The 16,063-nt window shown below is 33.3% G+C and overlaps 1 protein-coding gene across 3 annotated transcripts in view; it reads left to right on the top strand.

Moving 5' to 3' along the window:
• Window positions 1-7,342: 7,342 nt before the first annotated feature.
• Window positions 7,343-16,063, top strand: part of LOC110029699 (CTP synthase) — an 18,509-nt gene continuing 9,788 nt past the window's right edge. For 2 of the 3 annotated variants that reach the window (XM_020732112.1, XM_020732114.1), the window contains exons 1-9: window positions 7,343-7,480; window positions 8,344-8,612; window positions 13,285-13,364; window positions 13,488-13,574; window positions 13,661-13,711; window positions 13,801-13,918; window positions 14,022-14,078; window positions 15,477-15,541; window positions 15,792-15,875. In XM_020732112.1, coding sequence (XP_020587771.1) covers window positions 8,426-8,612; window positions 13,285-13,364; window positions 13,488-13,574; window positions 13,661-13,711; window positions 13,801-13,918; window positions 14,022-14,078; window positions 15,477-15,541; window positions 15,792-15,875 — 729 coding nt within the window. In that variant the 5' untranslated portion in view covers window positions 7,343-7,480; window positions 8,344-8,425. The remainder of the gene's footprint in view (window positions 7,481-8,343; window positions 8,613-13,284; window positions 13,365-13,487; window positions 13,575-13,660; window positions 13,712-13,800; window positions 13,919-14,021; window positions 14,079-15,476; window positions 15,542-15,791; window positions 15,876-16,063) is intronic. The other variant, XM_020732113.1, reaches the window with a different exon arrangement.

Raw genomic sequence — 16,063 nt, 5'->3', positions numbered from 1 at the left:
TTTTTTGTCGTGCATTCTTTCAGCCGCAGCAGCCGATTCGGGCTAAAGGATGAACGTGGGCTAGAGAATTTCACGTCAGCTCAAGAATTTTTTTGGGACATGATAAGTGGTATCATAGTAGATTATTGTCTGTCAGGTGTGTGGATTATTCATCAAGGAGTAATTTGCTATGATACCACTTGTCATTTTCCAAAAGAGCTCTTCGGGCTGGTGGGCAGCCCAAGACTTAAATACTATTTTTCGGTCTTACACCTAGTCGATGTGGGACTTTTTGTTCGTGACATTCTCCTCCACCCATTCACGTGACGCCCTTGTCACGGATCGGCTCCACCGAGGGTCTCACTGGACCATGGAGAGCCCACACATCTGACAAACAGTTATTTATTCTGATACCACTTGTCACCTCCTAAAAGAGCTCTTAGGGGTGGTGGGCAGCTCAGGACTTAAATAGTGATTTCCGGCCCTACATCTAGCTGATGTGAGACTTTTTTGTTCGTGACATTCTCCTCCACCCAATCACGTGACACCCTCATCACGGATCGACTCCACTGAGGATCCCACTGGACCATGGAGAGTTTACACACCTTGCAGTCAGTAATCTACTCTGATACCACTCGTCACCTCTCAAAAAAACTCTTAAGAGAGGTGAGCAGCCCAGGACTTAAATGTTATTTTTCAGCCCTACACCTAGCCAATGTGAAACTTTTTGTCTGCAACATTCTCCTCCACCCAATCACGTGGAGGAGAATGTCACGGACAAAAAGTCTCACAGGACAAAAAGTCTCTCACATCGGCTAGGTGTAAGGCCAAAAAATAGTATTTAAGTCACGGGTTGTCTACCTCTCTTGAGAATTTTTTTGGGAGGTGACACACTGCTCGAAATCGATATTTCTCCTCCCAATTTTTTCTTCATATTTTATAGTTTGAATATGATTTCTAATCGAAGTGTGGAGTTGTGATCGAAGGCCATGCCACTTCAGATCGCAAGTTGAGTTCGTTTTCTTTATTGACTGTCTTGCTCGATTTCAAGCTAGGTTTCTTCTTTTCATAATCAATATATTTTTGCATGGGTTTTAAATGAAGTACTAATTATTTACAGCTTCTAATAGAGTTTAGCATCTTGCATACGAACTTTTTGTTATATTGCCCCCACAGCCGACCGCTGTATAAAGTAGAAATTGGATCCTTCGTTAGTACCTAAAGATTTAAGAAAAAATATAATTAATTAAAATCTTCACCTATTAATATTTTGTTATAAATGTTTTTTAAGTTTTAATCAAGTTTTTTTGCGCAAAAAAAAATTTAAGAATCTATTAATATTTTGTAATAAAATTGACTAGCTCGTTTCTTTGTGTTTATGAACACATTCATTTGGTGTGAAGAAGTAGTTCAACTGAATTTTGATAAAATGCTTATTTCATTGTAATCAATTTCTTTCTTTGCTCGCATATTCTATGTTTAGGTGTATAATATCTTATGGGTATATTGGAAATATTAAGCAAATAGCCTGTTTGGTAGTTTTTGTTTGATGTGTTATTTTCTTCTCCCATGAAATTTGGTGAATGCCTCTAAAAAGATAAATTTTTAGTTGTGGTGTTTTATCTGATTTTGCACGGATGACGTTTTTCTTCTTCTTTATCTTTGTTAGGTTTTTTCTCTACTTTCTAATTGATTTTACTGTTGTGTTTCATGCTTTGTTTTGATGTTTTGATATTTCATGCTTTGTTTTGATATAGTAATAACATGGATAATAAATCTAAAGAGGTTGCTACACCTGTATTGTGAGAAAAAAAAACGAAAATAATATTTTGCGATCTCTGTGTGAAAGAGATTGAATGAAGAAATATAAATACGACCTATTTCGATAAAGAATAGTGGCAAAATATTATCAAAAATTTCAAGGAATGTACATGCAGGGAGTCTGACAGGTTGTAAATGAATAACAAGTGGGATCAACTGAACAAGAACTAAAAATTTTGGAAAGAATTAAAAAGGGGATTTACGGGTCTAGTTTGGGATCCAGTGAAGCAAACAGTTGATGCACCTGATGAATGGTGGGCTGAATGACTTGCGGTGAGTTTTTTTTGTAAATTTCGTTATTTTGTAACTATAGTTTATTCTTAATTGAGTGTTTATCAATTTTCATGTAGGTGGTGTCAGCTGCAAATAAGTTTAAGTTTTATGGAATTGAGTTTGAATTAGAGGGGAAGTTTGACCGCATGTTTGGGGGAGTGGTTGCAACGGGGAACTATGCATGCAGCCCAAGCAAGACAAGTTTCGCTGACAATGTCATGAATTTGAGAACTCGTGGAGGTTCAGTTGATTTCATTGACGTCCCCAGGCCGGAACAGAACGAATATGAAATTATTTCCCGTTTCATCTTATTTCAAAATATACCCCTCCTTACATGTAAAAAAGATTTGTGAACCCTTTATTTGAGCACAATTGTGATAAATTATAATACTTATAAAATAATTGATCATGTCAGCTAGAAAATTCACGGTATTAAAGTGATATATTATCATTTTAGTGTGATATGAAGATTCAACACGCAGTCACAAGAGATAGGATAATTAATAGTGACACTATAATTTTTAACGTGGAAAACTCAAAAAAGGATAAAACCACGAGATTTGATCGGGTTGTAAAAATTTACTATAAGTTAATGATTACAGAGACTCATGTCCTATAGGTGGGAAAGGGTTAAAAGGTCATTTGAATTACAACGTCGATGTGTTGATAAACTTGTTGCAAGGAACATGAGGAGACCGATGAGTGGTGGTTGATGGTGGTTGGTGGTGGTCAACGGTGGTCGGCAGAGGTCGATGGTAGCAGAAGGGATGTTGGACTTTTGTTTATTATTTAAGCTTTAAGTTTTTCTCTCAAGTCTCAAACTCTCTCTCCCCCTCTCATGAGAGAGGTGGACTCTATTTATAAAGTTTCATTTGCAATTAATGCAACAATATGAACAACTTTGATCAGACAGTCCAAATAGCTTAATCTGATTTGACGTCGTTTGATAGATATTTGAGAGTCTTAATGATGTTAGAATTGAACAATATTGGGCTCGTTTGATTCGTCTTGTTGAGACGTTTTATTCAATTTTAAACTCGTCAAATTCAACATTCATCTGACCTTCCGAAAAGCTTTTAAAAGTGATTTAATGACTTGATCTAAACTTGATTTGGCTTATATTGAATTGATTTTGGTACCATTGGGTCCTTCTCATCGAGCCGACTAAGTTAACTATTAGTTTGCTAAAATCAAACTTTTTTGATGACATTTAATCGAAGTTTGAACATTTTCACTCAAAATATCACCTCGATATTTGTGTCATGCATAAAAAATTGTGCTTGGTGTTGGAATTTTGGTGATAATATATCAGTTGTCTCTCTATTTTCGAGCGGGATCAATCTCATCTATATTTCCTTATTATCATATCATTCACACACACACACACACATGCATGTATTTACGTAAGTATATATATGTATGTATGTATGTATTGATATATATGTATGTATGTATGTATTGATACATATATATGTATGTATATATGAATCTAAATATGTATGTATATATGAATCTATATATGTATGTATAAAGGCGTATAAAGTTATGGTTCGGTATATGATTATGACCTGATCATATTATATATATTTGCAATAGTCAGGTGAACAGCACAGCATAGGTGGCAGTCGCGCGCGAAATATTGATTTAATAAAATTCTAATGCAGAGATTTTTTATCATCTTAGGCTTATATATACCGGCTAGACGGTGTAATTTGGAACGCAGGAAGTCATGTGGATTTCAGTTATTTTTTCATTATTTTTTTATGATGGCTGAGAGCAGTAATACGAAAAATATAAAATTATTTGGGAATACGAAATATTTGTATTCATATAAATTCCAGAAGAAAAAAAATTATGAATATCAAATTTCGATACTTCTTATTTATTTGAAATGAAGAAGGTGGAAGACCCGTAAGGCAAAGATCGGAAAGCTGAAGCCGAAAGTTGGAAGTACAAGAGAATTAATGTAGATATTATTTTTTTTAATTGCTTTTGTCATTAATATGACCATTTTTTAAGCCTATAAATATTCAAGAACTAGAAAGTGGAAGTAGAGTCATCGACTTTGTCTACCAAGTGATTTCATATTTCCCATAAGAAGAAGGTCGTCTCTGATTTGTATAGGAGGCGAACAACGGGATCATCTTTTGCGTTGTAGCACATAAGAAAGTCATCTCTATCTTACGTGGCATGCGATCAATGAGATCCTCTTATATGTTGCGGTGCAGAAGAAAGTCGTTCTCAATCTGTATAACAAATGATCATTGAGATTATTTTTTGCGTTGTGACGCAAAAAAAAAATCGTCATTATCATGCGTAGCAGATCAATGAGATCCTCTTTCATGTAGTTGTTCATATCCTGTGTTGCAAGCGAGCAACTAGATCTTTTTTCGCATTGCGATGTAGGAGAAAGTCATCCTCGTCCAGCGCAGTAGGATAGTAATGAAATTTTCTTTCCCATTGAATTGTAGAAGAAAGTGGGCACCATCCTGCTTAGTGAACGAGTCACAAAACAAAATTTTCTTAAATTTTTTATTTGCTGAACTCAAATACCAAATATTATAACTTTAGTATTCCTATAAGACATTTGGGAAGCAAGTTTTGTGGGGAAGTGCTAAGTGGTATGAGAAGGAGAATAGGGGTGATTGATGGTGCTTGAACGGCGATAAACGTTGTTTGACGACTGTTCTCTGCTAAAAACAATAAAGAGAACTTTGAAACGACTAGAAGCTCACCCTACTTGTTCCTGCACAAACTACAGACACACTAATTGCAAAAAAAAAGATGATACAACTCCCTTTAGGGTAAAAAAAGATATGACGACATCTAAATACTAAAAAAAATCCCCCAAAAATAAAAGAAACACATATAAATATTCTCATACTAAAAGGAAATCGGGATCATAATAAAAAAAATATAAAAGAAATAAAAAATACGAAAGAAAAGGGCAAAAATCAGAAATGAGACAATCAAGGCATCAATTTCACAGTCATATAACTAGTATGATCTCATAAAACTACTTATCCATCAATATCTTGACACTTCCACAATCAATTAAGATTATGCTAAAACAACTCTCACATCAATTATTTGCTTATATCAATATTTTTTCTAGCTACCATGATGGCCATATTTATTAATTCGTGCCTCATAGTTTTTCTCCTTTAAATTAATATTTACACAATAAAAATGAAGTCTTCTATAAGTAAATGATGCACTTTCTTCCTATGTAAATACCAATGTTCCTAAAAAAAAAATATGCATTTGCAATTGACATGCATAACTCTTAAATTCCCATAAAATTATAATTTAAGCTTTAATAAGATAATAAATATACAAAACAAAAAATATCAAGGACTTCTTCTTACCTTAATATCTCTAAATACAAAATGACCTTCTTGCTCATGTATTTTCTTTGTGACTGCAAGCGCCAACAATGAAGTCGCCTTTCAAGACTTATTTTAGTCACAAGCAAATTATTTAAATTGAACAAACATTCAATATGACCCCTCATAACTCGAGTTTTAGTTAATTGGCCAATCATAATGTTAGTTTTAATTGATACTAAAGGCTATAATAATTCAATAATAATGATAATTGATAGTTCACACTAACTATTAGAAAAATAACTCCATAAAGCTTTTTAATTATAATATATGTTAAGTAAACTCATTTTGTTAAAGCATTTTTGTTGCCAATTTAACAAATGAAAATCTTGTGTAAATATGAAAGTTTAGTGGTGAGATATGTAAATACATAAAAATTGTAATAATTATAAAGCATCTTTATTGCCAATCTAATGAAATAAGATTTTAATTACAATTTAGTCATTACAAATGATAAATCAACATGACATTTAGATATCTAGCATCAAAATCAAATCTTTTACATCACATAAAAAATATCACAATATATATTTTTAAAGAGTGAAAAATAACTTTTTTCAACATAAGTGTTATGTCATTTACTTAAAAGACAAAGTTTGCATGTTAGACGCAAAAATTACTTAAAAAAAAAAGTATAAATACGCAAATCTTCCAATTTTAAATCTTCATTTATATTTTAAAATCTACCTATATTAAAACCTTGTTCAAAATATTCCTGGCCAATTGTTTTCCAAATCACGTAGGAAATATAGGCCGAATAAATATATCTATTAAAGTGTATTGCCTAATTTTGGCATTAGAGTTACCTTTTATCCTTTATAGCCCAAAATATTACTATTCAAGAGTCATTGTCTACTCTATATAAAAGCTTGAAGTAAAAGAGCCGAATTTGAGTAAGTTCCGATTCTGCTAATATTCTCATTTAAAGCCGGCTAGTGTTTGAAATTAGATTGTATTCAAAATTATTCATGAAAATTGCGTTCTTGTACGGCTCGATTTACATAATATTGTTTGTGTTCGACTTATATTTGACTTGTTTAAATTAATTAAGAAATTCGACTTGTATTCGGCTCATTTGATTAATTTAAAAAGCAGATGTAGTGTATTAGATTGGAATCGACTCCACTTCAGTGCAACAGAAGACACATGAATTGTTATGATTTAAACTTAGATATAAATTTATATAATATGTTATTATAGTCTCTCTCTCTCTATATATATATTTATTTCAAGTTAAAATGAAATGGATATAATGGAATAAAAGATTATTTATATTGAGTTAGTTTATAATTCAAGCCTAAGAAATTCATACGTGTTTGACTACTTTAGTTAATAGCAATTCAAATATGAGTGACATAAATCTATTAAATAAATTAAAAGAAAATCATTCCCATTCTATCCTCCATGCATGTCTACTGTTCGCCGGACACCTCCTGCCGTTCTCTTCTCCGACGATCGTCAGTGGTTGCAGCAATTGGTCTTCTGCCATTGACAAGGTTCTTCAACTTCCTGCTACTTTTCTCTAATCATTTAATGAATTTTATGAATAAAAAATATTGATATAAATAAATTTTTTGTCAAAATTTTTGCTGCCCTTCTCAAATCTAATATAACATAAAAAGACTTGAACGATCGAGAGAAAATCATTTTTTTGAATTTTATAAATAGTATTTACAAAATGAAAAAAATAAAAAATAAGCTTAAAAATATAATTTTTTAGAAGATTCTGAGAAAAGGAATATTAAAAAAATAAATGATCGCTATAATATAAAATATATACTTTTTATCTTTATCCTTACGAGTCCAAACTATTAATAGGAGTCAACTCTCTGCTCTATATAAAGGCTTGAAGTACCATTGCCACGGCGAAAACCCTAAAACGTGACAGAAATCTGAAAAAATCGATCCCTGTCTACTATCTACATTCCCTCCGCCTGGTTCCGTCTGCCTGACGCCTCTTACCGTTCTCTTGTGCGGCGATCGATTGTGGTGGCAGCAATCGGTCTTTTGCGATTTGCAAGGTTGGTCCTTCTTCCTCCTGCTCGTTCTCAATATGTGTGTCAATGGGTGCATGCGGGGACTGGGGAGATTTATGATGGTTTTATTGCTTTCACGTTGTGTTAATACCGGAAGGAAGCCAATGTATGAAGTGATATGGATGAAACTTTAAGGGTTGTGAAATTTTTTTGGGTGATGGTTATCTGGCATGATTTTGGTTGTTCCCTGAGTTTGATAGCTTCATCGCGGGCTATGGTGGAGACAAAACATCGAGGAGTATATGGTACAGCGTGATTCAACTCCTTTTTATAGGAGGAATGAAGTGTCTCTTAGTGAAGTCCTTTTCTTAAAGCTAAACTTGTTTTTCCCCTATGTCCGCACCTTTGACGGGGGTGGAGACATGAGGACATTGTTGAAACTTGAAAATGCATGGGAAGAGTTGGCAAGGGAGTTCAATCGTGGGAATTTATCGTAAAAAATATCTGTTATTCATTTTTGGTTCTAATAAGAAGTAGTTACTGTGTTACATATGTTTTGTTTTTTTCCCTGTTTTATTCCATGTCTTTCTATATTTTAAGATTTCGATAATTTTTTTGACTTTTTTTTAATAATTCCATTCAGGGATAATACAATAATAATATCAAGTGAATAGCCTATCCTTGCTTTGTTGAACTGTGATTTGTCCCAAATTAGCTGATATTTTATTACTGTTTATTGGCGTTTGAATGTTTTCTATTGCTTGACCTTCTCAACGAGGCACAACTGATCCTAAGACCCTCAGAATGATTAGCCTTTCTCTTTCCATACCATTAGTTTGATGTTTTATATAGGTAAATGAATTTGATTACATTCTTTAAGTGACATTTAACTATCTTATTGAATGTAGAAGGGAGCATCGGCGTGACTGTTTCCTATAGTGATTGACAGTAATTTTAGCTAAAGAGGAAAGTGATTTTTTGTAATAGAAGATGGTAGCAGATGCTACAGTAGTAGAGGTGGATGCTCTGACGGTGGCATTGATACCAACAAAGAGGCAAATGAAATATGTTTTGGTGACCGGTGGAGTTGTGAGTGGTTTAGGGAAGGGTGTGACAGCGAGCAGCATTGGTGTTGTACTCAAAGCTTGTGGCCTTCGCGTTACCTCAATTAAAATAGGTATTACATTGCATACTCTTACTCTTGTGTAGACATCATGTTGTTATATTATTCTAATTTATTATCCTTTCTTATTTATTAGGATTATGGTGGTTATTGTTTTAGGGTTTTTTAGAATTTTTGTTGGTAGCGTAGAAATGTTCTGTAGATGATGTTATGAACATTTTGATGTATTGGCAGATTTAAGTGTGGGCTAGAGGGACATGTAATCCCCTTTTATATTTATAAATGTTATAAATGAACTTATTTTTTCTTATTTACATTTATCGTTTAAGTTTGCATGAAGGGATGCCAAAATTGATCTGGCACACCAACTCGACTTGAACCCAAATTGAAAAATGTGGGTTCGAGTGACCAGCCATATCGAAATTGACTCGTTAACCTGAACTTGCCTCGAAATAAACCCAAATGTGACCTAATTAATTATCATGTATATATTAAATTTGGGTCTTGCTCGGGTTAGTTGGGTTGAAGGCGGTCTGGTCAATTTCGGGTCAAATCCGATTCCGACTCGCGAAACTGATTTAACACCCCTTCATGCATCTATTTTTTTTTCTCTCCTCATAATAAATAGTTGAAATTAATTTATTTTCTTAAGTTTATTTATATGAAGAGTAATCAAAATAAAAAAGTGTATGTTTATAACTTGAATTATAAAATTATAATAAAAAATAAGGGTATTTTTTAAATATTTAGATTGTATCCTCTCAAGAAAAATTTGGACCTTGCCCGTATTTTGATTTTTGATGGTTCTTTTACACGTGTTAAGGGTTGGAAGGGTTTGGTTTATTTATTTTTTTTCCCTTAAGTTTTACATTCTTTATTTTTCTCACAGTTTTTATGCATTATTTATAGTTAATACATTGTTCATTCGATCTACACTTCATTTGGTTCAACTTTAATTTGCTATGTGGAAGGAAATTCAACCAGAAAAGGGTGGGATGCTATTTGGATGCAAGAATTGAACTTTGTTCTAACTAAAAAAAGAGGGAAACCCTAAGCTATGTTGAAGAAAGCCGTACTCCAACCTCATCTTATACATTTTTGTGTAGTTTGAGGTTTTTTTTAGCTAACAAATGAAGTCATAGGTTTTTGGTTCTATTTTATTCTTATTTAGCTAAGTGGGACTTTAAGTCAAGTTTCCTTGGATATTTTGGTTTGATAATCGATGAAAATGCTAGTTATTTTAGGGCCTTTAGACATAAAATAGTTAGTTGGATTTAGAATATGAGTGGTTGATGCATAGTATGTATCACAATACTCACAAAATTATTTTGTTCAAGATAGAAATTATTGCCGAGAGTTTGAGTAAAAAAGAAAAAAAAAAGAATAATTTCATAAATTGTTTGTGTTAAGGTAATTATTGTTTGGAAACTTATCAAATGTTAGGCAAGTGTCTCAGTTCATATTAAGGTTCTTGAAAGTCCATGGTAGGGAGACATGATTGTAGGCTCAAGTATAGCACATGCAAAACTATACTGGAAAGTAACAACATGATAATTGAAGACACGTAGTAAGATGAATAAATCTTTAAAAATAATTTAATAATTACTATTTTGCATTGCTTGTATAAACTTTTGAAAAGGGAAACATATCTCAGTAGGAATCATCAACCTCTAACCACTCGGGCCAACAACAAGCTTAGAAATATTCTTATTAAAAAAACATGTTCAACTAAATAATTGCAGTCCAAACAAAAATAGAATGATAGGTTTTTGACTCGTTAAGCTTGAATATCATTCCTAAGGCATGTTATACCATCCACATGAATGAACCATTTACATTACAATATTATATATACACTGTCACAAAACTTTGCTAGCTTGCTTCATTGTTAAAAGGTTTCTGACGCAGGAGCTTTCTGCCCGCAGTATTTTAGCAGTTATAGTACCGCAATAGCGTTACTGTAGCTACTACAGTAAACACGTTCTCCCTTTCTTATTTCATTTCCATTCCATTTATGATGCTTTCTCATTATAATTCTTTTCCGTCTCTACTTTATTCCAATTCCTCTTCTTGCCTATTTTATCTCTTTCCTATCCCACTGTACCTATTTTATCTACTAATCCCCTCTTTAAATAGGTGATATTTTCTGAGGTTAGACGATGAGGTTTTTGGATACTTGTTGATTTCAGCTACTCACTTTAAGGCGTTTTTTTCTTTCTGGGGGCTGTATCAGACGACAAAAAGGTGCTCCAGCTGTAACACGTTCGAGGTGGTGACGGTCTCCAAGGGTCCGGGAGGTGCTCCGGCTGTAGCTCGACCCTAACGAGACATTTATCCTTTCGAAGCTCCCTCCGACCCCGCTTCCAACAGCCGCAAACCACTCGGCATTGCTGCCATCTTCATTCCTTGTTGATGTTTGACGCTTCCTGCAGCTGCTAGCCGCGCCGACACCCTAGTTCTCTCTCCCTACTGTTGCTAATATTCCTGCCTGCTACCTTCATTCTTATTGGAGTCTATGTATAATGTCTTTATGTTTGTTGTTATGATTTCATGTTGCAAGAGTCTCATTGGTATCCTTTTAAAATCAGTAATAATAATTGTGTTTTTTCGTGGTGGATTAGATCTTTTTCCTCCTATATAAGTTCCTTAATAGTAATAATCAATTATCGTTCAATAGGATGCTAAAAATCATAGGTAGCCATCAACATGAGATTAGTAAATGGTTTGCACATTAAAGCTTGCCATTTTGTATTCAAACTTTGGAGTGGTGTTTGCACCTTCATGAAATGAGAAGTTGGAATTCATATACTTGAACTTTTTAGTGGAAGTTTATTTTATAGTGAAAATAGATTATGAATTATTTGGTATATGTGTTGAGTTATCCCCTTAACTTAAAGAGTTAACAAATAGATTAAAGGGAAACACAGAGAAAGTCAAATGAATCTATTGTCCTCTTAGCCCCTATTGAGGTTAGTAGAAAAATAGTTTAGAAAGAAAAATATATGGGTGCTTGGAGCCTAGAGATCTTTTAGTTTCAGCATTAAAAGCTTGGCTTAATAGAAAATCAATGCCCAAAGAGGCAATTTGATGCTGTTGTGGATAATTGTGTGGATTTGCTTGAATTCGACACATTGATTATACAAACTTTTTTTGATGAACATCATTTGGAGTTTAACTTTTTATCATATGTTGTGTAATTGTAATGTGGATGTATAATTTGAATACCTTTAGTCATACATTTGTGTGCGATTTGTATTAGACAGTTATTCTCTTACTAAACTATTTACCACTTTTTGAACTGCCGATAGGTTATGACTCATGCAAGTGATTATGATTTGAGAATTATATAGAAAGGTTCAGGAGGAATCAAAAGTCTGTTATGCCTTGTAGATGGATTTGATATGTGGTTCTGGTTTAGAAACCAGCAAGGAGGTGTTGAATTGTGCGACATATTGAATGATCACTGAATGAGTAATGACAACAGGGAATCCAAGCGGCAAGAATTAAGGCACAATGTAGTTTGTAATTCGGATAGAAATGTACCCATTTAGATGACATTGAAAGTCATAATTAGGTAAACATAATGATGAAATCAATGAGTGGTTGTTCCTTAATACTAATTGGTAGAGGAGGGTAGCAATAATAGATGAATTGTATGTTAGGATAAAGGATCCTGAAGGAGCATGAAAGGAAGGACGATATGTGGATAACTAGATCTTTAATTCACCATCAACCCCCATTTTTATTGATTATTTTTGTGCACCTTAATGCTGATTTTAGTAGTTGGGATAAGAACAATTGTAAAAATTTATTCTAATTTGAAGATTCACTTGCAGAATAAAAATAAGGAAAATTACAATGTAGGAGTGGTTGCTTTCTTTTTAAGGAAATAACCATCCCATAAATTATATTGAAAAATTCGTGAACCTTGTGATTACCATATATCTTCTTTATCAAAATTTACATGGAGGCATTTGGCAAGTTTTTTTTTTTTGCTAGTTTAATAATAGAGTGGAAAATTGTACATTCACAGTTACTTGTTATTCTCCATGTTAGACATTTTCGTGGAATGGACATAAATATAGAGAAATTACCATCGGTTTTCATTATATACTAAAATTACGCCTAATATAGGTGTCTTTTATGCTTTTCAACAAACCATTAGAAGATGACCATTTCTGTTTGTTCCAATCCTATTACATAATTTTCTCACATAACTGATTCCGTTATTCTTCCTAGAAATTCTCTAATGGAGCTAAATGAGTACATGGGTTTCTCCCAAAATGGATGTGATTAAACCCCTCTAATTAAGCTATCAGTGTAGAATATTGACGCCTTTGTTACTAGTGGGCTGGCTTGTGACTTTTGAGTGTTTCTTGACCTCTGTGGCATAATATTAGCTTGTACAAATCCAATTCAAAGTACCGAAGGGGTATAGCCTTGGGACTTATTTTACCTGCGTTAGCTTTCTGGTCTTAAATTACATAATGCTATAATGATTCTTAATTCTATCTTTCAAGTTCAACTGGCATAAACTTTGCTCTTTTTTTTTTTTTTTTGGTTGACAAACACTTTTGGTGAACTCAGAAGTCATAGCCTTTGTCTTTTCTGAACTGGACTTTCTCAAAAGTGCTTTTTTTTATATTTTGTTTTTCTTGTGATTTTCTCGTTGGTAAATTTTGGTTCTGCTTAAATTTATCTGACAGAAACTTGTGTGCCATTGCAGACCCCTACTTGAACACAGATGCAGGGACCATGTCTCCTTTTGAACATGGGGAGGTTTTTGTTCTTGATGATGGCGGAGAGGTGGTCATGCGCCTGTTTTATAATGTCATTAAAGCAAAATTTCTTCATTCAATTTTCTTTTATCTCTTGTTTATTTAAATTAGGTGTTTAAAGTCTTATATGCTGTATTTATACAATTTAAAGGTTGACTTGGACTTGGGAAACTATGAACGGTTCTTGGATATTACTCTTACCAAGGAAAACAACATCACTACAGGGAAGATATATCAGGCAAGCGAAGTTTATTAAATCAGCCCTTTTGAGAACCTACAATTTTATGCTTAATTAAACTGTAGTAGCTTTCTATCTTGTTTTAGTCTGTTATCAACAAGGAGAGAAGAGGTGACTATCTTGGAAAGACAGTTCAGGTTGTTTTCATTAGGCACTTCTTCACTCAAACAAATATTCATAAAAAATTATTAGTATCTATGATTTACTGTGGTTACTTTGTTTGTAGGTTGTGCCTCACATAACTGATGCCATAAAGAATTGGATTGAGTCAGTCTCCTCTATTCCGGTTGATGGAAAAGATGGTCCTGCTGATATCTGTGTAATAGAGTTGGGTGGAACTGTAGGTAGGATTTATAGACTCGTAATCATTAACCATGTCAATTAATATGATTCCGCAGAATTTAAAAATATTCTTGGTTTTACTTATTTTTTTGTCTCTTCATTAAGGTGACATTGAATCAATGCCCTTTATTGAAGCTCTGCGCCAGTTGTCATTTTCTCTTGGTAAGTCAAGTAGATAGTTATGCTAAAGTTCTTCTAATAGTTGTTCTGAAATTGTGCTTTGTCTACTTATTTCTTTTTAAAATTGAAGTAAAAATGGATCCTATACTATAAATTAGGTTGTTATTTTTTTTTCTATGTGCATGGTCTTGGAAGAAATTATGTTGACATGTTTTTGTTTATTTCAGACTATTGTTTCGGTGTCTTCTATTTGTTTCTGCATTTTTTTATGCTAGAACTTAAAAACTTTCGAGTATTTTAATAGGGTTTTTTTTACTTCAATAATTTCTAGCTATACTTGTCGACCGATGCTTTCTTTAGTATTCTTACCCTGAGGTTTCTCCAATGGATCATATTATAGCAAACAATGATATTTATTCAAGAATTATTGCTCTTGTTGATTTATTGTGATCTTATCACATCACCATTTGAAAAATTATAAGCTCAAACTTAATTGGTTAATGGTTAGTGAGAAGGCAAAGTTCATAAATTTTAAATTTTCATATTTTCGGCAAAGCTTCCAAATAGAATTGTAACAAATTAAAGTCATGTAATAAAATAAATTACAGCAGCGCCATATAATGATGAGGGATTTGTGCATTCTTGTAGTTCATTGACATTGATATATAGTAACCGGGTGAATGATTGATTACATTACCCCTCAAATAATGTAATTATGATATTTTTTCCATTATTTTTTCCATTACCCCTCAAATAATGTAACGAAGTAAGATCAATTAAGATCAATTGGCATACTCCTTCCCTTAATTGATCTTACTTTTTTAATGGTTAAGTGGTGCCCGGAGAATGTGTTCCTGCAAGGAGGGGTCAATGTTTTTTGCTGGTTAGGGTTAGATCGTGATGAGAGCTTGACAACTACGTTTGGGTAAAAAATGTTGGTGTTGGATGTTACCTAGATGAGGATGGAGCGAGGAAACTATATATTTTCTTCTGCCTTTTTGGTGATCCAAGACAATGACCATACAGATGGCTTCTCTTTCGACCATATTGGACAACATTTAAACATAAATAAATTGCTACATAAATATTTGATAGCCTTAATAGACAAGTGAAACTTTCCATGAATGCTTCCAAGTTTAAAATATTTCAAAATTTAAAATACTAATTGTGGAGCAGTCAAATGTCATGACTGAAAAAAAAAAGGAAAAAGAAAAAGAAAACCCTGGAGGCTGGGGTGTGGACCGTGTGGTGGCTGGACAGAAGAATCATAACTCATTAGCTTTTGTGTCTTGAATATAAGTCCTATACATTCCTTCATGCTGAATGTCAATCTTTTTTCATTTCATGCTGAATGTCAATCTGTGTGTGTGTGTGTGTGTGTGTGTGTGTGAAATAGAGTTATTGTAATATTCGACTGCTAATACTTCTAATTGCTACCAGGTGATGAAAATTTCTGCCTTGTTCATGTGAGCCTCGTACCGGTGCTTAGTGTTGTTGGTGAGCAGGTGATTCCCGCATGATTCCCGCATTTTGCTCTTTTATATTTGCAGAAATATTCCTTTGAGTATAAGCATGCTATTTTCTCTTTTAATTTTTCATAATAACCTATCACTCGGGGTGTTTTTCTTTTTTAAATGAGCCTTTTGAAGATTGTAATTATTTTGGCATGTTTCTACTTAATTTCTCATATCAGAGGTTCTATTTATGGATGACGCTCATGTTGAACTTGCTCTAATAAATTCGTCTTATTTATAGAAAACAAAGCCAACACAGCATAGTGTTCGTGAATTAAGAGCATTGGGCCTAACACCTGACCTATTAGCATGTCGTTCTGCCCAAGTAAGCTTGAATTGTTATTCACATAGCTTTGGATATTAAATGGCTAGCATTGTGCACTATTTTGATTTTATTTCTTCTCTTCGTTTAGAATGTTAACCTTTGTTTAATCTTGATATGCATTTTTCCTGTATTGCACAGCATTATTTTCACAGATCTATTCAACTTGTAGTTATATATATATATATATA

Source organism: Phalaenopsis equestris, unplaced genomic scaffold (genome assembly GCF_001263595.1).
Source record: "Phalaenopsis equestris unplaced genomic scaffold, ASM126359v1 Scaffold000600, whole genome shotgun sequence".
Lineage (NCBI taxonomy): Eukaryota > Viridiplantae > Streptophyta > Magnoliopsida > Asparagales > Orchidaceae > Phalaenopsis > Phalaenopsis equestris.
This window is presented reverse-complemented; position numbering and strand designations above follow the sequence as displayed.